General features: G+C 42.0%; 1 protein-coding gene across 2 annotated transcripts; it reads right to left on the reverse strand.

Annotated features, from left to right (window-relative positions):
- Positions 1-225: 225 nt before the first annotated feature.
- On the reverse strand, positions 226-24,267 carry LOC135541920 (protein kinase C delta type-like). Of its 2 annotated transcripts, none has more exons than XM_064968421.1 (18): positions 23,932-24,267; positions 13,861-13,987; positions 13,382-13,581; positions 13,209-13,278; positions 12,257-12,416; positions 11,679-11,710; positions 11,392-11,477; positions 10,584-10,713; positions 10,401-10,501; positions 7,948-8,047; positions 7,643-7,773; positions 7,275-7,448; positions 6,935-7,026; positions 4,687-4,749; positions 4,264-4,402; positions 3,214-3,402; positions 2,614-2,742; positions 226-2,349 (listed from the first exon to the last, which is right to left on the reverse strand). In XM_064968421.1, the coding sequence occupies exons 2-18, from the start codon at positions 13,973-13,975 to the stop codon at positions 2,191-2,193; spliced, it is 2,070 nt and encodes a 689-aa protein (XP_064824493.1). In that variant the 5' UTR covers positions 13,976-13,987; positions 23,932-24,267; the 3' UTR covers positions 226-2,190. The 2 variants fall into 2 exon arrangements, with proteins under 2 accessions (XP_064824493.1, XP_064824494.1); XM_064968422.1 differs by lacking the exon at positions 23,932-24,267 and adding an exon at positions 23,722-23,905.
- Positions 24,268-26,368: the final 2,101 nt, after the last annotated feature.

Raw genomic sequence — 26,368 nt, forward strand, 5'->3', positions numbered from 1 at the left:
GTCTCATGGGAATACTGCTATGTTACGTTCAACATCGCATACCAAAACAAAAAAATGATTTTAGAATGGACATTTACTTGTGCCAATTGTGTGCGTTTCTGTGTCTGTTCACAATTTGCAAAAAGCAAATGCCATTTCTTCTTGAGTGCAGTGATAGCATGGAGTGACGTTTTATAAACCACGCTATCTAAAGTGCTTTATATGGTAGAATGACTGAAGACACTAGGAGTTGATGATTTTTTATTAAGATGTAAAAGATGGAGACAGTAAAAAAGCACATCCTTAGCACACCAATAATATACATTTTACAACAATATACATATAGATATATAGATCTATATACAGCATCTCAATGAGTTCAATTCAAATACAGACTTTCACATAGCATCATACACAATAAGCACAATAATCACACACCAAATCCTTCCCTGTCCCATATGAGGCTACATGTAACGGCAGCGATTCCTGTAGTTGCTCAGTCTGAACTTTTGGTCTTCTTAACACTACATGGCACACAGTCCAAATGACCACACAATAGAGGCAAAGGCTCCCCATGCAGTGACGAACTGGACATTTGGATTAAGTTAGTCTTTCAAGAACATGTGACACATTTAGAGGTTGTGATTGAGAGGTGGTTGGTGTTGGTATGAGGTCTTTAAACATTTCCTTTCACAGCCACAAACACGCACACACATACACCTTCCAACCCTAATACAAGTCACAACATTAAAATATAAGGCCCCCTGTGTACATCTGGACACCCTAGCATGCACACAAAACAGTAACACCTACAGTATATCTGTACAACAGAGGCCCATTCCTGTATACGTTTAAATCCTATAATTTCTCTAAGTACCAAAGACTGCTTGTGCTTCTATTGCAGTCACAAATACTAAACATACAACAGCTCACTCAAGTTGAGGGTTTGATCACATGAGGACACCTTGACAAACTGACCCTGACCCTAGGGTCGTTTCACCAGATGGATGCCTTTTGCATCCCTTTGATATTGTAAGTAGAAATGATGCACCAATATTGCATTTTAAAAGCCTGGACATGAAGTGCACTATAATTTAAACCACATCGAGAATTCAATAAATCCAATTTTTTTTACCTGAATAAAGGCCAAAATTCTGCATTTTGACATGTTCCTCCATCAACCCTGTGTCACTTCTAGGATCATTTCAACCCACTTAATCCCAAAATATCTCAACGTTTCACCATCCTTGTAAAGGTCTAGTTATTGTGCTGCTATGACAGTCATTTCTGAAGATTATTATTTATATTCATGTGATTAGTGATGCATTCACGTCTGTCCCTCATTTTTAAGGCCTACCCTGTTATGCAAACAATTTGTCCCCTTTTAAATAATGGACCATTCCCACCAATTGAAATGATTCACAGCAGTGGACATCAATTGGGTCTTCTGAAAAGCATGGTGGAAAGGGAAGGAAGTCCTCTCTCTCTTTTTGGTTTATTTATAATTGTTTTATCATCTTTGACTGAGGTGGTCGATCTCAACACATTAACCCTGTTCGCTCAATTCATGTTAGGAATATTTTTATTTGATTAAACTTTCATTATGTGTGGAACATAAATATAGTTCCTAATTTCATGAGCACCATGTGGTCCCATGTTCTTCACCACATGAGTAATGGATGATCTTCACCTAAAACCTCAACAATGTTATCGTCAACCCTGTTAGAGGCCCAACGGTAACTTTATCAGTTTGATATTATACGTGAGTTATTTGTTCAAGGAATACTTAATCAATGAGAAAATGTTGGATTTATCTCAAACATGCATTTAAATAATAGTTAGGCAGTTCCATAAGTGTCTGTAACAGGGTTGACAATGTGGTACAAATGAAGATAAAATGCTCTTAGTTCATAGGATTTTTATGACTGAGATGGAAAAATGTGTTTTTCCGGAGGAGACTGCTTGTGCTTCTATTACAGTCACAAATGCTGAACATTGAACAGCTCACTCAAGTTGAGAGTTTGATCACATTGAATGCAATAGAATGTTGAAAGAAAATATATTTGTAAATTAATTTTTTTAAAGTTTGCATGTCCAAATGGCAACCATTTCATGGAACGACCCATTAGTAACGTATCGCTGGCGTCCCCTATGACCCCAGTAATGTCACTGAGAACTAAGAGCATGGGGATTGGTTGACAGGCCCTTCCCTCACTTTTCCAGGAGAAGCTCCATCTCTGGGTTGATGAAGGAGAACCCGGCGAAAGCTGATTGGTCCATGGAATCCATGAAGTTCTTGTCACCATGGGAAAGGCAGGGTTTCTCACTGAGGAACTCCCGGTCGAAGTTGCTGCAGTCATTGGGGGCTTTCTGTTATTGGCAGGAGAGATGTCAATCAGTAGGGAGGACAAGTGATACATGGAGACAATCGGTGATGAATCAAATTATGCCTAATTTCTACTGAGCATTCAGTAGTTAAATTATTGTAGATCTTTGTTTAGATACATGAATGGCTGTCAGTGACAGCCTCTTCTCCCCTTTGAAACGACTCCAAATACTGTGCGTTATATTATGGTAGGCCTATATATTACAATTGTTTTATAATAACTATAAAACCTCATGTCTAGACCGTACCACTTTGGGTCTGAAGGGGGGTTCCACCTCCCTCCTCTCCAGGGCGGGCCAGCTGATGGTCTTGAAGAAGGGGTGGACACGAATGTTATCAACGATGCCTAGCCTGCGAGTTGAGTCTCTCTCAAACAGCTGCAGCGGTGGAGGAGAGAAACAGAGAGTAAGGATAAAAACACACAAAGGAGGAGAGAAACAGAGAGTAAGGGATAAAAACACACAAAGGAGGAGAGAAACAGAGAGTAAGGGATAAAAACACACAAAGGAGGAGAGAAACAGAGAGTAAGGGATAAAAACACACAAAGGAGGAGAGAAACAGAGAGTAAGGGATAAAAACACACAAAGGAGGAGAGAAACAGAGAGTAAGGGATAAAAACACAAAGGAGGAGAGAAACAGAGAGTAAGGGATAAAAACACAAAGGAGGAGAGAAACAGAGTAAGGGATAAAAACACACAAAGGAGGAGAGAAACAGAGAGTAAGGGATAAAAACACACAAAGGAGGAGAGAAACAGAGAGTAAGGGATAAAAAAACACAAAGGAGGAGAGAAATAGACTCCGAGGCAGAATAGGACACTGTATGGGAGGAGGGAATGGGGTGAGCAGACCTTCTCCATCAGGTCCTTGGCCTCCTTGGTGATCCAGCGAGGGTAGTGTGGCGTGTCCATGCGGATAGACTCAAAAAGCTCGTCCTCGTCATCACCATGGAAGGGTGACTGACCAATCAGCATCTCGTACAGCAGCACCCCGAATGACCACCAGTCCACGGAGAAGGAGTACTTCTGACCCAGCAGTATCTAAAAGTGACGTCATCAGAAAGAAAGACAAGGTCAGTGACATCATCATAGTGAGACACTCGCAAAGGTATATTTGCAGTGATTGCTTCTCAAATAATACCCTATTCCCTATCGACAGGTTGGTTGTTTAGCAAAAAAACCGGAGGAGAGAAACAGTGAGCAAGGGATAAAAACACACAAAGGAGGAGAGAACAGACTCAACTAAGGGGGCAAAACAGACAGGGTTGGCTTAGATTGTTGGAAACTTGTAAACTGTACTTAGTCTCCAATTTTTATTGAAAACAAAATACATTTCCACAATGAACACCTGTTGTCTCTCAAATACATCATTACAGTTGTTGGTTAGCTAGCTTCAAAATTGTTGCCATATTAGCATAAACTTGACATCAGTGGAAAAAAAATCAAAACAGCCACCTATGATTCCCCACATGGCAGCTTCTTGTCATTGTTGCTAGCTATCTCGCCATCCAGAATCACAACAACACATTGACACAGACTTTTGCCCCATTGAAGCGTGCGCATCGTTGTTGTGATGTTGTCACCTAACCCATCTCTCGGAGTGCGCTACTTTGGCTCTGGTCAAAAGTAGGGTACTAAATAGGGAATAGGGTGTCATGAGATGCAGCCATGTATACAGTATACCCTTAGAAAGAAAGGTGCTATCTAGAACCTAAAAGGGTTCTTCGGCTGTCCTCATAGGATAACCCATTAAATAACCCTTTTCGTTCCAGGTAGAACCCTTTCCACAGAGGGTTCTACATGGAACCCAAAAGAGTTCTACCTGGAACCAAAAAGGGTTCTCCTATGTCGATAGCCAAAGAACCCTTTTTTTTTCTGAGAGTGTATGTCTGTGTTCCATACCTCTGGAGCGATGTAGTCAGGAGTCCCACAGAAGGTTGTGGCTAGGCTCTCTCCAAACACGTTCTCCTTACACATGCCAAAGTCTGCTATCTTTACGTGGCCGCTATGATCTAACATCACGTTGTCCAGCTTCAGGTCTCTGAGGGCAGAAAGACAAAACAAGTAAGGGAGAGTTGGAGGTAAGACAGGGTGGGAAGAAAAGTATGGTGTAGAAAGGTTGAGAGGGTGACAAGAGTTGTGACAGTACAGAAAAGCACAGCTAATAATCACATACTCACTGTCCCACAACGTGATACTATCACTATATCAATCCTTGGTGGAAGGGCTCTGGCCATTTTCTTTTATCTGTATGGTAATGTGATTGAGTGAGTAAGAAGTTAGTGAGTGTACATTAGAGTGCTGATGATGGCATTTGCTATTTACCTGTAAATGATCCCTTTGGAGTGCAGAAACTGAAGGCCACAGATGATCTCAGCAGAGTAGAACCTGGAGGGAGGGAGAGAGAGAAGAAAGGAGGGAGGAAAAAGAGAGATAAACATCACTACACAGTCTAGAGATCCAGCTGGCTGGCAGCAGAGTACTACTCTATCTACTTTCCTATTGAGTTAGTCCCTGAACACTGCTGTCTGTCACTGAGGACTCCAGTCCAGTGTGTAGCTAGCTGCATTATTGAAGAGGCCATTTGTATAGAGTGGTGCTCAGAGAGGAGAGCTGAACAATGGCCTCATACTGTAGGGTGAAACCTGAGAGGTGCTCTTGGCCCAGTGGCCCCAGCCTAGCCACAGCTGAAGGATTAGCCTACAGTATCTCTGACCTGCTTCTCTTTTCAACTCTGGCATGGGGAAACTGATTGGGCCTTGACATAGGTGGAGAGAGACTGTGTATGCTTTTGTCACTGGTGAATGATTGGGATTGAGAGACTGAATGATTGACTTGAAGTAAGCTTTGCCCAGACAGGTTTCTCCTCTGACTCTCACTCAACACACAAGTAGATACCGTCACACGCATCAGCCGTATCTAAGATGTCCTGGTATCAACCGGCTACACACACACCATCATATGGGTAGTTTGTTCAACGAACAGATTGATATTTTAAGTAGAAATAGTGCACCAATATTGAATTTTAAAAGCCTGTTATATTAAATGATGTGCCCTTTAATATGAACCACATGGAAAATTCAATAAATCAGATTTCTAATATGAATAAAGACTTGTTAAAGTTCCAAAAATCAGCATTTAGACATGTCCCTCACATGTTTTTCTGACTTCTTGGAATATTGTAACCCACTTAACCCCCAAGTTTCAACCATCATGGTAAAGCCTTAATTATTTTGTTGTTTTGATAGTCATTTCTGAAGATTATTATTTATTTCATGGGATTACTGATTCATTTACCTCTATACCTCATTTTAAGGTCAACCCTGTTACGTGAACCAAACTTTTAATTGCCCCTCAGTGTTGCACACAACAAGCTTCCATTCCCCCTGTCACAAGGGGATTTAATGTTGAAAACATCTACTGTGTTAGGGTCAACCCTGTTACTTTATTTGGCACTTACTAAAGTATTTTTTTAATTTAACCTCTTTAGTTGGTAAAACATGTTTTTATGAAGAACATGTGGTCTTTATGACAGAATGTTAAAATTATTGAATTTCTTTACCAAATGACACTACCCGAAAGGCACTCTATTGGTGGAATGACCCATATACATTCACACACACATGCATGTAGACACACACATACACAGTGTAGTATTCTGGGGGACCAAACAATATACCAAATTGTGAAGAGGCAACTCAGTAAGACACAGTGTGTATTGGGTTTTACTGTGTTAAGTGTGTTTAGGGTGTGGCCCAGTGTCTCTGTGCCACTGCGTTAAGATGCTTAGGGTCAGTTAGTGGATACAGGTTTATTGTTATGTGATTGTGGAACTCATTTGAAACTCAACAGTTCACCAAACTACCCTGGGAAACATATTACATAACCAGGAAACCAAACCCACAAAACTTTCCATTCTGCACTGCCAGCTTGTGTGCTGCACAAACACACGCACACACACACACAATTAGTTAATGATTAATACAGTGAGAGCAGAGAGGTGAACATTCTGAGACGGTCCTTGGGGAGCGTGGGTGAGGACAATAGGAGCAGATGCCAATGCTGGATCAGGTATAGCTGGCAACAGTGTAGAAGTGAATGTCTCCTGTCCTGAGCATAGAGGGGATAGAGGCACCTAATGACTGAAAAAACTTTAACACCACTATAACTAAGCACCAGTTAGTTTAACATCCCATTTCAGATCCACACTCAGAAGGTCTCAACAGCCATGCGACTCTGTACCTTATCTGAATCTAGTCTTTCTCTTGTGGGACTCCTGCAAAAACAAATACAGTCACACTGACAGAGACACACACATTCCTTTGCATGGTGAACAGCTACCCATGAACAGTGACCAACCCAGAATCCACCAATGCATCATTTCCCTGTATGTAGCAGGGAAACCCCATAACCCACAGCTACAGTCTCACACTGTGTAAACACCGTCTTTGCTTTATAGCTGTCTGGTTTCCATCAAAGTATTGGTGGTGAGTGTCTGTATGTCTCTATGAGTGAGTAATAGTGACATTAGGGGTGTGTGTTTATCTCGGTCTGTGTGACTGGGGAAACTCACGTTGCTCTGTAGAGGTCAAAGCGTCCCTTCTCCTGAATATGGAACATCAGGTCTCCTCCATTCAGATATTCCATGACAAAGAACAGGTGTTCCTGTGGACAACACGGTCAAAGTCAGGCATCATAACACATAATGTATAGTCCCTAGTACAGTAGTAGTGTAATGAGCTATGATAGCGAGTCTGTGTTTACATCACTTCTTATTGGAGACAGCTTTTGTAGACACTTATTGTTATTAGTAATGTTAATCAGAAAAAATAGTGCTGCTATATGTTGCTATAATAACCAGAATGGCACACAGTAAGAGGACCACAGAGTGTGTGTAGGGCTACAGTCTGTACCTTGGACTGGAAGGTGGAGTAGAGGTGTGTGAGGAAGGGGTTGTCCCAGGCCAGGGCCAGGACTCTCTTCTCCACCATGGTACACTCCACATCATCATCCATCAGAACCACGTCTTTCTTCAGGGCCTTCACCGCAAACCACTCCCCCTGACCTTTCAACTCTGCCAGCAGGACCTGGGGAGAGGAGGGGGGGTTGAAGAGAGGAGGGACAGAATAAAGGAAAGAAGAGGAGAGCCTGATTAAATATTATATTGGTGGTAATATTAAAGTCTGTTGTCCCTACTGCTTCATTGTATGTGAACTGTACTGTGGTGAGCTTTACTGCTTTACTGCTCTGGAATCCTGAATGTCTGCTGTACCAGGCTTACCTTGCCAAAGCTGCCCTTGCCTAGGACCTTGTGAAAGACAAAGTTGTCTACGTTGATGAGTGTCAGGTGGGTGAGGCGAGATGGGGGATGCGGGCTAGAGCCCTTCCACAGCCTGCCATAAGGGTGGCCGTCTGGGGAAGACACAGCTTACAAGGTCATCACCACAATTGTCATCATAATCATCATTATAATTAACGTTATATATAAAAACATATTTTACTCCAGACCATTCACACAAACTTGATTTCAGTGAATTTAAAATAACACATCATCAAATATGTTCATAAAATCAAACACAGACTGACCATTAACATCCAGACCACTAGTGGAATTCCTATTGACTTCCTGATAGACCCCTATATCTGGGTCAGCTAGGGTTGGGTCCAAGCGCCGAGTGGAAGATTTCTGAAAGACATACAGGAAATATAGGGAGAGATAATACATACAATGGGGAGAACAAGTATTTGATACACTGCCGATTTTGCAGGTTTTCCTAATTATAAAGCTTGTAGAGGTCTGAAATTGTTATCATAGGTACAATTCAACTGTGAGAGACGGAATCTAAAACAAAAATCCAGAAAATCACATTGTATGATTTTTAAGTAATTAATTTGCATTTTATTACATGACATAAGTATTTGATACATCAGAAAAGCAGAACTTAATATTTGGTACAGAAACCTTTGTTTGCAATTACAGAGATCATACGTTTCCTGTAGTTCTTGACCAGGTTTGCACACACTGCAGCAGGGATTTTGGCCCACTCCTGCATACAGACCTTCTCCAGATCCTTCAGGTTTCGGGGCTGTTGCTGGGCAATACGGACTTTCAGTTCCCTCCAAAGATGTTCTATTGGGTTCAGGTGTTGAGACTGGCTAGGACACTCCAGGACCTTGAGATGCTTCTTACGGAGCCACTTCTTAGTTGCCCTGGCTGTGTGTTGTGGGTCGTTGTCATGCTGGAAGACCCAGCCACGACCCTTCTTCAAGGCTCTTACTGAGGGAAGGACGTTGTTGGCCAAGATCTCGCGATACATGGCCCCATCCTCCCCTCAATATGGTGCAGTCGTCCTGTCCCCTTTGCAGAAAAGCATCGCCAAAGAATGACGTTTCCACCTCCATGCTTCACGGTTGGGATGGTGTTCTTGGGGTTGTACTCATCCTTCTTCTTCCTCCAAACACGGCAAGTGGAGTTTAGACCAAAAAGCTCTATTTTTGTCTCATCAGACCACATGACCTTCTCCCATTCCTCCTCTGGATCATCCAGATGGTCATTGGCAAACTTCAGACGGGCCTGGACATGCGCTGGCTTGAGCAGGGGGAACTTGCGTGTGCTGCAGGATTTTAATCCATGACGGCGTAGTGTGTTACTAATGGTTTTCTTTGAGACTGTGGTCCCAGCTCTCTTCAGATCATTGACCAGGTCCTGCAGTGTAGTTCTGGGCTGATCCCTCACCTTCCTCATGATCATTGATGCCCCACGAGATGAGATATTGCATGGAGCCCCAGACCGAGGGTGATTGACCGTCATCTTGAACTTCTTCCATTTTCTAATAATTGCGCCAACAGTTGTTGCCTTCTCACCAAGCTGCTTGCCTATTGTCCTGTAGCCCATCCCAGCCTTGTGCAGGTCTACAATTTTATCCCTGATGTCCTTACACCCTCTCTGGACTTAGCCATTGTGGAGAGGTTGAAGTCTGTTTGATTGAGTGTGTGGACAGGTGTCTTTTATACAGGTTCACGAGTTCAAACAGGTGCAGTTAATACAGGTAATGAGTGGAGAACAGGAGGGCTTCTTAAAGAAAAACTAACAGGTCTGTGAGAGCCGGAATTCTTACTGGTTGGTAGGTGATCAAATACTTATGTCATGCAATAAAATGCAAATTAATTACTTAAAAATCATACAATGTGATTTTCTGGATTTTTGTTTTAGATTCCGTCTCTCACAGTTGAAGTGTACCTATGATAAAAATGACAGACCTCTACATGCTTTGTAAGTAGGAAACACTGCAAAATCGGCAGTGTATCAAATACTTGTTCTCCCCACTGTATATAGAAGGGTGATGAGAGGGAGAAGCAAATAAGACCTTCGTTGTCACCTTTGACAGGTATCCATAAACAAAGATGCATTACCCTGTATGGGGACAGGGCTGTAACATACTGTTGTTGAACAGTCATACAGCATTTCACTTGACCCAATTGTTATACGGCCTACATAATGCTGATTTAAGAATGACATAGCAGCTTATTCAGTCAGACCTTAGTCATAACATAATATATAAACATAGTGTCCAGGGGAAGGTAGTTAATTGCTATTGGCTAGACAGGGCCATGATAAGGAGCATTAGGGTTGATGGAAGACTCAGCACCACAAAAAGTCTTCCTGCCCATAAACCAGGGCCCAGTTTTTCAGAAGTTATCTATCTGGATTTCACCCATCGGATAGGATAAACTGCATAGAAATAGAATGAATAGAACAGACAAATCATTGACTTCAATTGGGACTCCCGACCTATAATTATTTTTCGATGCATTTTATCCTACCCGATAGCCGAAATCCAGAACTTTAAAGACACTGGGCCCAGGACAAGAATCTCAGGTTCCCATAGCCATACAGATACAGTAGATCTGGGTCAGGTGTCACACGCATTCAGTAACATATGTTAACACACACACACCCACACATGCACTTGCAAGAACACACATTCACACACATGCCTGCACGCTTGCACATGCACACAATCAGCTCCCTCACTCACCTGGCTGACTTGTGTAAGTGCTTCAGCCAGTAGTTTCTGGTTGATTCCACAAAGGTTGGCCACTTTATCCTGACACTTATGATGCACATTCATGGCACAATCTACAAGAGCATAGAAGAGTTACAGTATATAGTTAAATACAATGACAATGCAGGCACAACACACACACACGCGGCTCCTTACCTTCACACTTGAGGCCCTGCCTGACCAGGCCCCACAGCAGACTGCCACAGTGGTCACAGAAGGTGGGACTCATGTAGTTGTGGTTCTTGAAACGGTGTGGCATGTCAATCTTAAAGCGCTCCTTCTGGAACTGTGATGGACACACACACACAACTCATCAACACCCAGATCCGTCGGTACCAGGGGGGGAAAAACACCCGCCTGGGAGGGTACCACATGGCCCGCGCATCTCTCTCTCTCTCTCCTTCCTTCCTTGTTCTCTCCCCATTTTCTTTTGTTTTGCGTGCCATGGTGTTATTCTTCCTGAGCCTAGGTCCTGTCTGTAGTAGTTTCAGTGTGGTCCTGTAGACTGTCATAGACAGGCACACTTTCTCTTGGTCTCCTCTCCTGCTCTCTCTCTAGTCTAGAGAGGGCCTTATATACGCCCCTTTCTAACTCGGAACACACCCCTTCTCACCACCCCTCATGTATGAGTGAAGGTAATTCCGTCATGTTTGAATGTAACCTCCAAGCTCAGTTACATGTGCTCTTTGGCCCTTTCTATTGATGAATATTGATGGGGATGTGAGGGGACCTCATCCTTGGTCGAGGTTACATGTCTGATTGATGCCTGCCAGTTTGGACTCTGACCCTATGACAGCTAATGGCATCACAGCTATTGTTCACATTATTAATGGAGGAAAATCTCCTGACCAGTTTAGTCAATGGAACGGAAAACTCATAGGGAGTAAACTCCACATTGGATTGACACAAATAAGTCAATTAATAAATAATCTAATGAATTACTTAATTAGTAGTCCCAACGTACCACAGTGTCCCGGCTGTTGGCGGCCGTGCCCGTACACCTGCCGATGATCTTGTCGATGCATTTCTTGTGAATAGCTGCATTGCATTCTGGGAGAGAAGAGATATGGAGTACATTGATGACAGGTGAGCACCATTCATACAGGCAGATATCGAAGTCACTGGTAGGGCTGTACAATCTGCTCTGCATTGAGGTAGTGTTTATAACTACAGGGTTTATAGATGTGTATCTATGATGTTATGTGTATGTGGTTGTATAGCAGTAGGTTGTCCACATTATTGTACACTTACGTCTGCACTTGTACCCTTGCTTGTTGAGCCCCCTGTAGAATACAAAGGTATAAGAGTGAGAGATTGTGGAGGGCCAGTGATAATGAATGGAGACACAGTGAGAATGGACTATATAGATGACAGGTGAGCACCGTTTATACAGCAGCACACAGATACCCATCCACCGTCTCCAGAGACACAACCTATTCTACTACAACACAACTTCAGTTTAATAATACAGGACTAGTAGTGGAAGCTGTGCTGATTTTGCAAATACATTGCTAAATGTTGATAAGTCTTGTGTTGGTATTTCCAGACAATGCAAGACTTCTGACCCACTCCCGGAAACACAACCCCTAAAGTTAGATAGATAGGAGGAGATCATACGCCATACTAAGACATTGCCTTATCTTATCCCTCCACTCAGTCTCTCAGTATAAAGTAGACCGACCAAGACGTTGCCACTTAAATTGGATGAATGGAACTGATAATAAAACTTGTAAATAGGGAATGACTTCTGTTAGCATGAAGCTAACAGAAAGTAGAGCGAGGAGTAAAGAGCCATGAGGACAGGCGGCTGGACAACATTGATAACTGACCAGACAAACTCTCTGCAGACGGAGCAGAAGGTGGGCTGTCTGAAAAAGGTGGCGATGAACTCGTGACATTTGACCTCGTGGATCTTGGCCTGTTTGATGGCTCCTCGTCTGCGGTTTATGGTGGGACCCCCTACCTCCTCCTTTGTGGGAGGCTTTCCCTCTATAGGTGACAGGGAGAGAGTCAGGCTAACAGCACAGCCTTATGGTTAAGAAACATCACTGTAGCGTTAGGAACAGTAGTGACAACATTTGGAGTGATTGGTCCACTGTTGGTTTGAGAAAACAGGCAAAACCTTATAGAGCCAGTAAGAGAACTATGTTTAAAAACTAACAGACAGGTATTCATACACAAAACCTATGTGTGTGTGTGTGTGTGTGTGTGTGTGTGTGTGTGTGTGTGTGTGTGTGTGTGTGTGTGTGTGTGTGTGTGTGTGTGTGTGTGTGTGTGTGTGTGTGTGTGTGTGTTTGAGTGAGACAGATGACAGCAGAATAGATAGCACGTACACACAGTAGAGTGGGTCTTTGTGTAAAAGGATAGAGATAAAGACTTTAGAACAGGGACCAGGGACTCTGAGACTTATACTGTAGATATGATTCAATGCAGTGGACATATACTCCCAATCTCTCCAAGTCCTCTCTGTCCATGCTGACACCCACACACACACACACGTGGGGACCAACAAAATGTCCCAGTTGGACAAATTTGAGTTTGTTTACTATTCTTGTGGGTACTTTTGGTTCCCACAAACACAAACAAACAGTTTGCTCTGTTCCCTCTTGCTCCGTCTGTACTCCAAACATGAACATTGAACAGATGAGAACCAAGGGAACAGACAGACAGCTTCAGAGTGACAAACATGACACATAAAATATAGATCAAAAACAGACCAGATAGGAGGGGAACAGAGGAGGATGAGAAGAGTAGAGGTGGGCTTCATCTCCTGAGTCTCACCTGTATCAGTTGCTCCTTCCAAGAAGTACTGCACTGCCATCATCACCTTCCCTGAGGGCTGCAGGTCAACCTGAACCCACACACACACACACACACACACAATCATCTGCAAGTTAGACACACAATTCATGCAGGACAGTAGAGAATCAGACTGTAGTCAAAGTCCCTCTTACCCAGAATTCAGCGTGGCCGTTGGCCTTTTTGCAGCGCTCGGCAAGGACAGACATGCCCACTGTGACCTCGGCCAATGGCTCCTCTGCAGTCTTCATCAGCAGCACCTGCAGGACACGCCCCTCATAGATGTGGGCGTCGAAGCTGGCCTTCCAGGCTGGGAACATGGTGGGCTTCTTCTGAACCAGCGTCTTACCACGCTCTGGAGAGAAGGAGGGAGAGAGGGAAGGAGGGGGAGGGAGAGAGTGATTATATAGAGGTTAGAAAGAGAGGTTAGATAGAGATTGATTTATTTCATACTCTTGTCTAATAATCTAAAAACCTGCATATCTGTACAACACTGGTCCTCGTGTATGACTTTCATAGGACATACAGTATAAAGTATTTAATGACAGGGTTACAATGTGACTGTGTGGGACAATGGGACTAATATATTTCTACTATAACACACTAGTAACTATAGTAATAGTCAGATTCTCACCGGTGGTGAGGGCCTCCTTCATCTTGATGGCACAGAAGGGGATATCAGAAGGGGCCAAGGGGGACAGAACACCCAGATCGTAAGAGTTGAAGGTGATCCGCAAAAAGGGTTCCATGGTGACGCGTCACTAAATAAAGGTAAAATAAAAAAATTAAACTGGGCCACCTGTTCAAAGACATGGCCAAGCAGAATGTAACCACAGCAACATATTTCTAGAAACAGTCCATCACTCAGCCTTCTGTTCATATGCACATGACAGACGTGATTCAGTTACAGATGTAGGATCTTAATTTGAGACAGTTTGCTACAGCAGGAAAATAATCCTGCAGCAACAGGAAATGTCAATTGTTATGTGGATTATAATTACTGGACATTTTGTGTAGGGGTTGGTACATTTTTAATTAGGGCAAATCAAGTCTGACATTTTTAAGTGGAAATTACAAACTTTAGAAGCCTTTTTAAACCTTGAATACACCTCTTAAAAATGTTCCTGCAACAACGGGATGATCAAATTAAGATATGGCATCTGAACATCACCAATGGTGATGAAAGCTATACATACACACACACACACCCTGCATCATCAGTCACATGCTACTAATATGGATATTTGTTTCATTCATTGTTTGATCATTGTAAAAGTATAAGCAAAGCCTAAAGTGTGATATGTATCCACTCAAGATGACAAGCAAAATGGATAAGGTAGAGGGAAATGAGGAGAGACAGAGAGAAAGAGTCATATGACAGAAAGAGATTGTGTGTTTGTGTGCGTTCGTGCGTGCATGCGTGTGTGCATATGTGTGTGTGAGAGTGAGAAAGATGTGTGTTTGTGAGTGAAAGAAAGAGATTCTATGAGTCACCTAAACAAACAGAAACTGTCTCTGTGAAATAGGCCTGAGATCCATCACTGAACTAAATAATGATTCAAATCTGAGAAACAATGCCCTTCTCACATACTGCAACAAGTAGACTGACTTTAATGACACTGTGAACTAATGGTTAAACTTAAACTGAGGGTTCAATATCACATTAGGAGAATCCTAATTTAAAGCAACACACTCGTAGGCTACAGTAGGAACACAGAAAGGCAAAGCACTTCTGTCAATGACAGCTGCTTTGATCATTTTGTCCGTGAGAACGTATGTATGGTGTGAAATTATAGTAGCAGGTGTTGAAGAATGTGCATGATGTGTGTATGTGTGTGTGTGTGTGTGTGTGTGTGTGTGTGTGTGTGTGTGTGTGTGTGTGTGTGTGTGTGTGTGTGTGTGTGTGTGTGTGTGTGTGTGTGTGTGTGTGTGTGTGTGTGTGTGTGTGTGTGTGTGTGTGTGTGTGTGTGTGTTGACATGTTTAACTATTCTTGTGAGGACCAGAAGTCCTCACAAATTTTTGACTAACCCTAGTGTTAGGGTTAGAATTATGATAAGGGTTAGGAGCTAGGGTTGCTTTTAGGGTTAGTGTAAGGAGCTATGGTTAGGGTTAGGGTTAGAGTAGGGGTATGGGTTAGGGTTAGGGAAAATAGGATTTTGAATGGGACTGAATTGTGTGTCCCAACAAGGTTAGCTGTACAAGACTGATCCTCCCTGAGTGTAGCTCTGGGAGTGAAGGTATTTCCCTGCATTCCTGGGAGGGAGCCGGTCTCAATATGTCCAAAGTACTGTGTTTCTGTTCACCAGCTCTACACCACCACCCCATACACATCAACAATAAGTCAGGAGACAAGGAAATGGAGGCAGAAACAAGGACAGCTGTGCTGCTTTCAGGTGTTGATCAATAATAAACTCTGTGTGTGCGTGCCTGTGTTTGTGTGACTGCGTGCATGCCTGTGCGTGTGTTACCAGGGAATCACAGATATTGATATTGATTACCTATCAGATCAGAGCCTGGGTTGACAAGGACAAGGGACTCTTTCTCTTCCTATGTTCAAGGTCCATTGTTAACTATCCTTGTCCACCAGTTAGTTCTCTCTCTGTACAGTACATGTGATAGCAACTGAACCTAATACTAACAACACATTATACTTATGTAGAGCTTATCAATGTGCTGTGAGCTCATAATCCCTTCCGTTTCCCCCTCTCTCTCTCTCTCTCTCTCTCTCTCTCTCTCTCTCTCTCTCTCTCTCTCTCTCTCTCTCTCTCTCTCTCTCTCTCTCTCTCTCTCTCTCTCTCTCTCTCTCTCTCTCTCTCTCTCTCTCTCTCTCTCTCTCTCTCTCTCTCTCTCTCTCTCTCTCTCTCTCTCTCACATGCAATCTTCCCCTTATGACTCACAGACAGCTGACTGATAGCGCCTCAGACAATGACATCACACACCACTGGGCTCTATTTGGTAAATCAACCACAAGCAGTAGCTTATATGTTCAAGGGTTTATTGGGCACTTGATGGCATTGGCTCGAAAGAGCTGGGTTTTGATGAATAAACACGTTGTGGGTGTGTCGAGGCTTGGCCCTCACTGGCCAATCAGAGCGTGTTCGAAGCCAAAATATGTGGTTGCTTCAATTTGTGTATTTACAGTATTTTATGTATTGCGTATAATCAACTCCAATTCCAATGTTAGTCCGTTATAGTTTGTTAAATGGTTTACATATTTTTTTTAAACAAAATGTAGACCTATCTTTTCTAAATACGTTAAGTAATTGCTTGGTTTTTATGTGAAAATATATACATAGAATTAGCACTGATATAGGGGCTAGGATTACTGTAAATTGCATTATGGCTGAGCATGGACATGCCTAACGTTGTCAATAAGCAATATTAAATGAATGATTGATAAAGCCTCAGAAGATAACGAATAATTGTAATCAAAACGAAAAAACTTGTTTTAAATCGGCTATGCCACACTTACAGGCACCATCATTTCCCTCCATGGGCAGATCATATTAAAACAACGCATACAATGGAGAGTTTACGTACATCCAAACTTTTCACAGTTGCTGGACAAAGATCCAATATAAATAGAAAGGGAGAATATCCACGCAACGTTATACTGCTCCCAATAGGCCTATGTTTTATGAACATAATCGGAACCATTTTACAGAACAGATCGCATTCACACATCTCCAGAAGTTGCGAGCGTGCGAGGAAGGTGAATCATTCTAAGAAATTTGGCTGTAATAAAATGTAACGAAAAACAAGCCACCAGTTTTTTTTAAACAACAATAAATACATGTAAAATGTAATGATATCATAATATATCCATGATTTCTTTTGAAAGACCGGCATTGCTGTTGAACCAGCCTTCGTTATAGTAGGCCAATGGGAGGGCTTGTGTTGAGAACATATGAAACGGAAAACAAGCACGGAAAACAAGCTCTTTTTACTGGTTACATATGACTTCTAAATAGGAGGTTCACCATTATTCACCAAGGTTATCATCTCTCGTTTCATGTTGGGCATGGAAACGTAGACTACATCGGGGTTTTACGCACGTCCAAAACGGGACCTGCAAGGCTCAAATACTGTGGGCCTGCCTACAATGCATAAAAAGGGAATGTCAGCTCACTGTTTTACTCCTCTCAAACTTGATATTATAATAAAGCTTTGGTGATTAAGATTGATTTCCAAGCGGTTTCAGGAGCCAAACCCTTTATTGGCAGTCTTGACTACTTTGTGATTGCATTGGGCAGACAAAAAAAGCCTTAATTGAGAGGAGGGGAGGCTATATTTGGTTTTTAATCAAATAGAAATAAAATGGGAAAAAATATGAGTTTTTATATTTCTAAATACAGGCACCAAAAGTACATTGGGCTACTTTTGTTCCATGTGCATATGGGCATTATGCGTCATGGCTGGATAGTCTGAGTTTCCGCTGTCAAAATGAATGCCTTAACCAACTTTGTTAGCGCTAAAACCATCTTTTGGTTGGTTTTAAATATCCCTATCAGCACTGCCTGAAGTCAGCACTTTGGGTCATGTTTTTAAGGACACGCCTAGAATATTTCCACCTCTCCCATCTGAGTGCAAGCGTGCTGGTGTTAGACAGGTAAATTGCCGAACCTGGCGTTCGAGCTGGAAAATGCCAGTGCACCAGTTATTACATGACGAAATGTTAACTAACGTGCGTTTGACACGAAAATAGAGCCCACTCTCTGTCAGAGAGCTCTTTACACTGCGTGTCTGTGATCTGTCAAACTATGGAAGGAATTCTTACAGTTTTTTTAATCGCTTCGGTACAATTTTCACAAGTATTTGGTCAATTTTCACAACTCTTAGTACAACTCAAAATAGATCATCAAAAAGGCAGTTGTTTCACAACTCTAAGCACATTTTTAATTGACTAAGTACATCACACAAAATCATATAGTCACTTTTTCACCAAACCTACAAACCTATATATATATATATATATATATTTATTTCACCTTTATTTAACCAGATAGGCTAGTTGAGAACAAGTTCTCATTTACAACTGCGACCTGGCCAAGATAAAGCAAAGCAGTGCGACACAAACAACAACACAGAGTTACACATGGAATAAACAAACATACAGTCAATAATACAGTAGAAAATAGTCTATAATCAGTGTTTCATCTAGAAATACATGTTTCAAATTGAAATACATGTTCATATAAAGTAATTGCCTTTCACATTGCAATGCTCACATTACTTTTGACATGATTATCTTCTCTTTTGTTAAAATATATTTTACTACTACTTAATATGACTACTCTTAATTGATGATCCCTTAAACATTTGGTAAACATTTAGATTTGCCATGTAAACTGATTTGTCTACCACAGATAAGCAGATGTTACAGCAGGCGCAGTGAAATGCTTGTGTTTCTGGCCCTTACAGTGCAGTTATACAATATCAATACCAATACGCAAATAATCCAGAATGTCCAAAACAAGAAAGGGGGTGGTTCATACTGCTTTACTAAAATTGCGTTGGCCAAAACAGTGCTGTAATACTGTAATATATGCTATTTATGTAGCAGATACTTTAATCCAAAGTGACAACAGTCCACACATTTGGTATGTGACCCCAGTGGAAGATGTTTGCTTGTCATCCCCATGAGCGTACCACCCTCATTCAGGCTTGGATTCGCCATGCCAAAAGTTTTTTTTCCCAGGTGCATGAACAATGAGGATATTCACTGCGATTTCGATGGGAACCTATGGCCAAATGCTCAAGACAAGTTTGATGCAAACTAGTGTCTTCTAAACATTGTTTAGTTCATTTCTTCAATGATCACACATGGTATAGATATTATGGAAATGTGATGTTTAGTCCATTTTAATGGGTAGTGCAAGTGTATTGCCTAATGTGAAAACAGTGTAATATCCTGTAATTTCCAGTACTGTAGCATACTACATTTAAAGGGCAATTTGTATGTATCGTACTTTTTTTCTATTGGATTACCTGGTTGTTAAAATAACACAATTGAGAGAAGAGATAGAGAAGAGATAGAACGAGGATCGGAACCGGAACGAAAAGCTTCACTCTCTTGCAAGTTACGTAAAGTCTATGGGCCATATATTCCCTCCTGAAATTCGAAGGATGCAAACAACAAATAACCAGTGATAAAAAAAAAACACCGGAACTAATGCTGCTTGTTATCTCACGCATCCCGCTGTATCATGACATATCTACGGTACCATTTATGTTTACGTAGTTTGTCCATGAGAGATTAGAGCCAGTAATGTACTGTACTACATATAGTGCAATTTAGGGTTGAAGTCTGTTACCAAACCAACGGGCAAGAACAAATACTTATGATCTAACAGAGAGAGGGAGATGAAAGGAGAGAGAGTGGTAATGACTACAAGATTTCTAACACATACTCCTAACTTAAATGTAATGGGCCATTCAAAGTGATCATTATTCAGCTGTTACTCTATGACACAGGTCCAATGCAGTCACAGCCAAAGCCATGGCAACTAGTGAGCTGAATGATGTTACAGTGTAGGCATGATCTTCTGATCATTGAGCTGTGCAATTACAAACACTGTAATTGGCTTAAAAGTGCTAAAAATGCAACAACAAAAAACACCACCAAGATGAGGGCCTTTGAAATGTTCTCTAAAATTCAGGCCCATTGCCACGCTCACCACCTAAACCCCTCTTTAATCCAGGAAAAAGCCTGGTAGCATATGGATAAAGATGACCACCCTGTGATGGAGGACGCAGCACAATGCACAGTCCAGTATTTATAGTGGGACAAAATGGAATAAGAAGTTAAATGATATCTTTACTCCATGTACCTTGTACACACTTGTACACACTTGTACACACTTGTACACACTTCCACACTTCCACACTTCCACACACACACACACACACACACACACACACACACACACACACACACACACACACACACACACACACACACACACACACACACACACACACACACACACACACACACACACACACACACACACACCAACAAGTTGGTTAATGGGTGGGTGTACAGAAATCATGTCTTGTTCTTGCTTCATCTGTGCGCTGTTTGTCAAATGTGGATGTGGTTCACAAAATTCAGTTGGCATTATGATAAGACACAGTGGTGACTCATCAAATGCAATGCAACTTAAAAAGGAGCTTCTTTTCGCAAGTAAAATTGAATATAAAAGTTTGACAGTAAATGTATAGAAACTACCTTTGTTTTCAACCTAGTTATTAGTGAACAACAAACATGCAGAAGTGGTCATGACATGTCCAGTAATTGGGAAATAAACTGAACAGTGTGGATAACTGGAAGTCTTGAAAACTGCTTCTACATCAATGGCAATGCCTTGCATCATGCATGTCACAATGAACCCACAGAATGTCATGATCTTGAGAAACCCCAGAGTGCTTTGAAAGCAAGGTATTACAAATGAAAAATAATGTTTTCTCTCATTGTCTCATAACTGAGTAAGGTCTGGCTTTATTTATTTAAATGTGTTGACAGTCTGCTCACAATAAGACCCATGCGTTTACAGTTGATAATATTTTGAAGAAGGGAAGACCACGGTTGGTTGTCTCATGGATTGATTGTCATTGCTTATTATTACTGTGTAATCATTTCCACATAAACATGTGTCCTCTATAGGAGAGGTCCTCCATGTGGTCAATTCAGGACAGGATCACAAAACATTGAGGTGAGACTGTTAATAGAATGTTTCATGGTTGAAAGTAAACATTTGTATGCTTGTAATTTATTTTATAAATAGTTGATGGAAGTATCCATAAAATATATTTATTGGAACGAGGAAAGGGATAGCTTTATTTCAAGCCTATTTGTGAGTTCCTAGGTCAAGCAATGTGGTAACTAGCATCTAAATTAGCATTGGGGTGGTTGGCGATGGTTGTCAAATTGATGTTGGGTTTGCTTGTTACAATCTGACAACCATCCCCATTGTAACAATGTACCCAGTAAGCTAAATGACGATGAAAAGATGCCTAGAATACTTATTTTCCAGATGTTGAAAAGACATCTGTTTCACAAGTTTGGACAGCACACTACAGCACAGCACAGTACAGTGCAAAACAGTTGAATTTGGTAGAGTACAGTACAGTAGAGCAAGATAGAGTACAGTTTAGTTTAATTCAGTAAATTATAGTACACCACAGTACAGTTGAGTACAGTAGGACACAATATAGTACATTATACTGTGCTGTACTCTACTTTACCTTACTGTACTGTATCCTACTGTGCTCTACTGTACTATACTGTGCTGAACTATACTCTACTTTACTGTACCCTACGGTACTCTACACTACTCTACTGTACTGCACTGAGTTCATTACACTTTTATTTACTTTACTGTACTGTACTCTACTATGCTCTACTGTATACTGTGCTGTTCAAACTTGTGAAACACAGGCATCTCTGATTGGTTCAGATTTGGTCCAGTCCGGACCTGCTTGTCAAAACTGTGAGTCATGTGACTCCGACTGAGAGTCAGCATCATTCTCTCTCTCTCACACACACACACACACACACACACACACACACACACACACACACACACACACACACACACACACACACACACACACACACACACACACACACACACACACACACACACACACACACACACACACACACACACACACACACACACATATATATTTTCATCCAAATATCTGATGGTTACTGTTGATTTTATTAAGTGTTGATATGATAATTTGAGTGGAGTAAGAACTACAATGTCAAAGCAAATATTCAACTATGTTAAATACATTTTTACTTATTTATTTTTATTATGTTAGATAGAAATACTGTTAAATAAATTAAGACTTTTCTTTTTTCAAATAACGGCTGAACCTGTTTATTTTATTGTAAATTAGTTCACAGGAAGGCCATAAAGATCATCAAGGAAAACAACCACCCGAGCCACTGCCTGTTCACCCCGCTATCATCCACAAGGCGAGGTCAGTACAGGTGCATCAGAGCTGGGACCGAGAGACTGAAAAACAGCTTCTATCTCAAGACCATCAGACTGTTAAACAGCCACCACTAACATTGAGTGGCTGCTGCCAACACACTGACTCAACTCCAGCCACTTTAATAATGGGAATTGATGGGAAAGGATGTAAAATATATCACTAGCCACTTTAAACAATGCTACCTAATATAATGTTTACATACCCTACATTATTCATCTCATATGTATACGTATATACTGTACTCTATGTCATCTACTGCATCGTTATGTAATACATGTATCACTAGCCACTTTAACTATGCCACTTTGTTTACATACTCAGCTCATATGTATATACTGTACTCAATACCATCTACTGTATCTTGCCTATGCCGCTCTGTACCATCACTCATTCATATATCTTTATGTACATATTCTTTATCCCCTTACACTTGTGTCTATAAGGTAGTAGTTTTGGAATTGTTAGCTAGATTACTTGTTGGTTATTACTGCATTGTCGGAACTAGAAGCACAAGCATTTCGCTACACTCGCATTAACATCTGCTAACCATGTGTATGTGACAAATAAAATTGGATTTGATTTGATTTGTTGCTAGACAAAAAGGCAAACACTGCGACAATTGTCAAATTCACCGGATAGGTGAAGTGAAAAGTGTTATTTTACAGTGTCAGCCATAGTAGTATAGAGCAAATTAGGGTTAACTGCCTTGCTCAAGGGCACTTCAACACATTTTTCACCTTGTTGGCTCGGGTATACTTGGCTCTGCCCACCTCCTGACTTGTGCTGCCCACTATGATTCATTTGCTCCATTGGAAACGACAGGCTATGGTCTATCTTGGGTTAGATATAAAAATCTTTGCCCATACTGTGTGACAACCAACCCTGGATGTGGCTGTTTGTCACAAGTGGTGTGTTTAATGGCTTGCAACTCTATGTTGGAATAAGATAGGAGGATACAAAGGTTCCCCATTTCAACCCAAGACCTTGGTATTTCTCCTAATATTGAAAATAGTCTCGTGAGATATAGCCTAATGGTGGGGCTCCCGAGTGGGGCAGTGGTCTAAGGCAGTGGTCACTGCATCCCAGTGCTCGCGCCACTATAGGCCCTGGTTCGATTCTAGGCTGTATCACAACCGGCCGTGATTGGGAGTCACATAGGGCGGCGCACAATTTACCCAGCGTCGTCCGCGGGAGGCCGTCATTGTAAATAAGAATTGATCTTAACTGACTTGCCTAGTTAAATAAATGGTGTTGAGAAATACACAATTAGTCAAAAGTATGAAAACCAACCACGTTTTCCCCCAGTATTCGAAAATGCCAAGTTTCTACTTGAATAATTCATGTGCCCCTTGCACATGAAATTGTACTGTACAATGTTTTTTTTGCCCGGAATGTAGCGGATGTCAGTGCACGCCAATATCAATATATAACATTACAGTTGACAACATTTTCTTCATTTTCTGGGGTTACGGAAATAGTACCTACCTAGTATTCAGGCAAGCTTTCCGCAAGCTTTCGTAAAGTTTCCAGTGCACTGTATGTAGCCTAATGTTTTCTTCAATAAAGCCTATTTAAATAATCAACCTAAAAAAGGTATTAAACTACATTGCAAAACGTAACAACAGCGAAGTTACGAACGTATATGCGTCTTTCTCAATTGTTCAAATGACCGAAAGTATTTCCCCCTTGACTTACCTCGTCTTGCAAATGTAGCTATTATTTATTGTTCTGTGACTTTTCTTTTTCTTGTCTTCCTTCCTTCCCGTTGCTCGTTCTGTGATTCCGTTGATCGAGGAAGTAGCCTTACTGCTCGCTTGCTCTGTAGACTGTGGCAATGTGACGTCGACCAGGTAGCTACATACACACTGCACTGTGGACGCAGCAGTCTTAGTTATTATGCACAAGTGTCCTCGTTTGGTTTCACAGATTCTTGGTCATCTCCTGTGTAACATTGAATGATCTTACTATTGTACACACATCATGAAACATTTATACCAATGGGTGATGATGATTGATTGCCATCTTCAAAATTTGGTTTTACAATAGTGCAACTGCTTAGTCAAAACTGCATCCACTCCCTCACTGCATTTCACTGTGACTTGTTGTAGTCTCCTAAACAGGCTAGAGTTTAGTATATGTGCAGTACTGTGAGTATGTCTGTCCTAAAACTCTCTACGTGGGAGAAGACTTGGGCTGAGTTTTACGTAAAGTCCTGATGTGTGTGGGTTTGGATCACACGGGTAGGCTGTGGGTGTAGTCTGGGTTTGGGCAAAACTCTGCGGGTGTGGAGGTGGTAGAGTTGGCTGCTGCTGCTAGCACTGTCCCTGGGGCTAAACTGGCACCAGAACTGTAAATTACTCAACATCATCCAATGTTTCTGCATCATGTGCAAATATATCCACCCCACACGCAGGCACACACATAAGCTCACGGCACGCACATTGGCAAACACACATTCACAGACACACACACCATCACTACTAAAGAGCTCATCACAGAGTTAAGTTAAGTGTACATATACATTTGTCTATAGCTATATAGAGGCCTAATTATACATTAATTAAACTGTGTGTGTGTGTGTGTGTGTGTGTGTGTGTGTGTGTGTGTGTGTGTGTGTGTGTGTGTGTGTGTGTGTGTGCCCTGCTGTAAGGTAAGACATCTGTGGGACCGGTCAGTACAGGTGTGTGTCACTGCTCCACTCCAGGCATGGTTACATAACAGGTAGATCCTGACTCATGACAGAGCTGGGGAAGTCCTTATCCTGCAGGACGCCCTCTGCACACCTGTGGGTGTGGAACTCAGCTACTGACTCTGCACTTTTGATTTAGTACTACTACCTCTCTCTCTCTCTCTCTCACACACACACACACACACACACACACACACACACACACACACACACACACACACACACACACACACACACACACACACACACACACACACACACACACACACACACACACACACACACACACACACACACACACACACACACACACACACACACACACACACACACACACACACACAGCCAATAAGATACCTTTATCCCCCAGGGACAGTTAATACCACTCACCACCACTACAGGCAGACATAACCCGAGTACCTAATGGCACCCTATTCCCTATACAGGTATAGTGCATTACTATTGAACAGAGCCCTATAGGCCCCGGTCAAAAATAGTGCACTAGGAAATAGGATGCCATTTGGGACACATGCATTGACACGGACACAGGCACCTACTCACTGAGCTGGACTTTAGTGGTGTCCATTTGGGCTCCTGAGTGGCGCAGCGGTCTAAGGCACTGCACCTCAGTGCAAGAAGTGTCACTACAGACACCCTGGTTCGATTCTAGGCTGTCTCATGATGGGGAGTCCCATAGGGTGGTGCACAATTGGCCCAGTGTCGTCCGGGTTTGGCTGATGTAGGCCATCATTGTAAATAAGAATTTGTTCTTAACTGACTTGTCTAGTTAAGTATAAATTTAAAAAGTGCCGCTCGCTTGTTTATGTTCCGCCTTTGCAGAATATATATATATATCCCATTTAGCAGACGCTTTTGTCCAAAGCGACTTACAAGTCGGCTGGGGCCACTACTTTTACATATGGGTGGCCCCAGCGGGAATCGAACCCACGACGCTTGGCGTTGCAAGCGCCATGCTCTACCGACTGAGCCACAGAATATGGAAACCATGACACACTCTCCATGTATAGACAACACAGGGTTGAGGGACTTTATGTTTTGTTCAGGGAGGGAGAGCGGGAGGATTCTAAACCTGGACTGGTGGAGGTATGGAAGAAGGGGGAAGAGGTGTAACAGTGACTTGTCAGTGTGAGCGGCATGTAGAGTCGCGAAAAATGGGACATAACAGCTTGTCCCGCTCTTCTTCCACCCTCCTCTACCTCTCCCATTCTCTTCTCCCCTCTCCTGTTCTCCTCTCTCTCTCTCTCTCTCTCTCTCTCTCTCACTGCGTTGCGAGACAAGGTGCAGACCCAGAAATGTCAACCCAATGTCATGAGAAAGTATTTTGTTCTCTTTTTTCTCAATCTTTTTCTTTCCTCACTTTCTCTGTCACATATCCAGTTCTATGACTCTTTAAGTCTCTTCATGGGTTAAACCACCTCCTAC

Source organism: Oncorhynchus masou, chromosome 6 (genome assembly GCF_036934945.1).
Source record: "Oncorhynchus masou masou isolate Uvic2021 chromosome 6, UVic_Omas_1.1, whole genome shotgun sequence".
NCBI classification, from domain to species: domain Eukaryota; kingdom Metazoa; phylum Chordata; class Actinopteri; order Salmoniformes; family Salmonidae; genus Oncorhynchus; species Oncorhynchus masou.

What these genes read in the sequence shown, in the direction of transcription:
- LOC135541920 (XM_064968421.1), bottom strand. Translation starts at nt 13,975, where the DNA reads ATGGAACCCTTTTTGCGGATCACCTTCAACTCTTACGATCTGGGTGTT. An exon ending in GCAAGGGTACAAGTGCAGAC is followed by an intron (nt 11,478 to 11,678) that starts GTAAGTGTACAA and finishes CTTCTCTCCCAG; the next exon opens with AATGCAATGCAGCTATTCAC. An exon ending in TCCAAAGGGATCATTTACAG is followed by an intron (nt 4,403 to 4,686) that starts GTAAATAGCAAA and finishes TTCTGCCCTCAG; the next exon opens with AGACCTGAAGCTGGACAACG.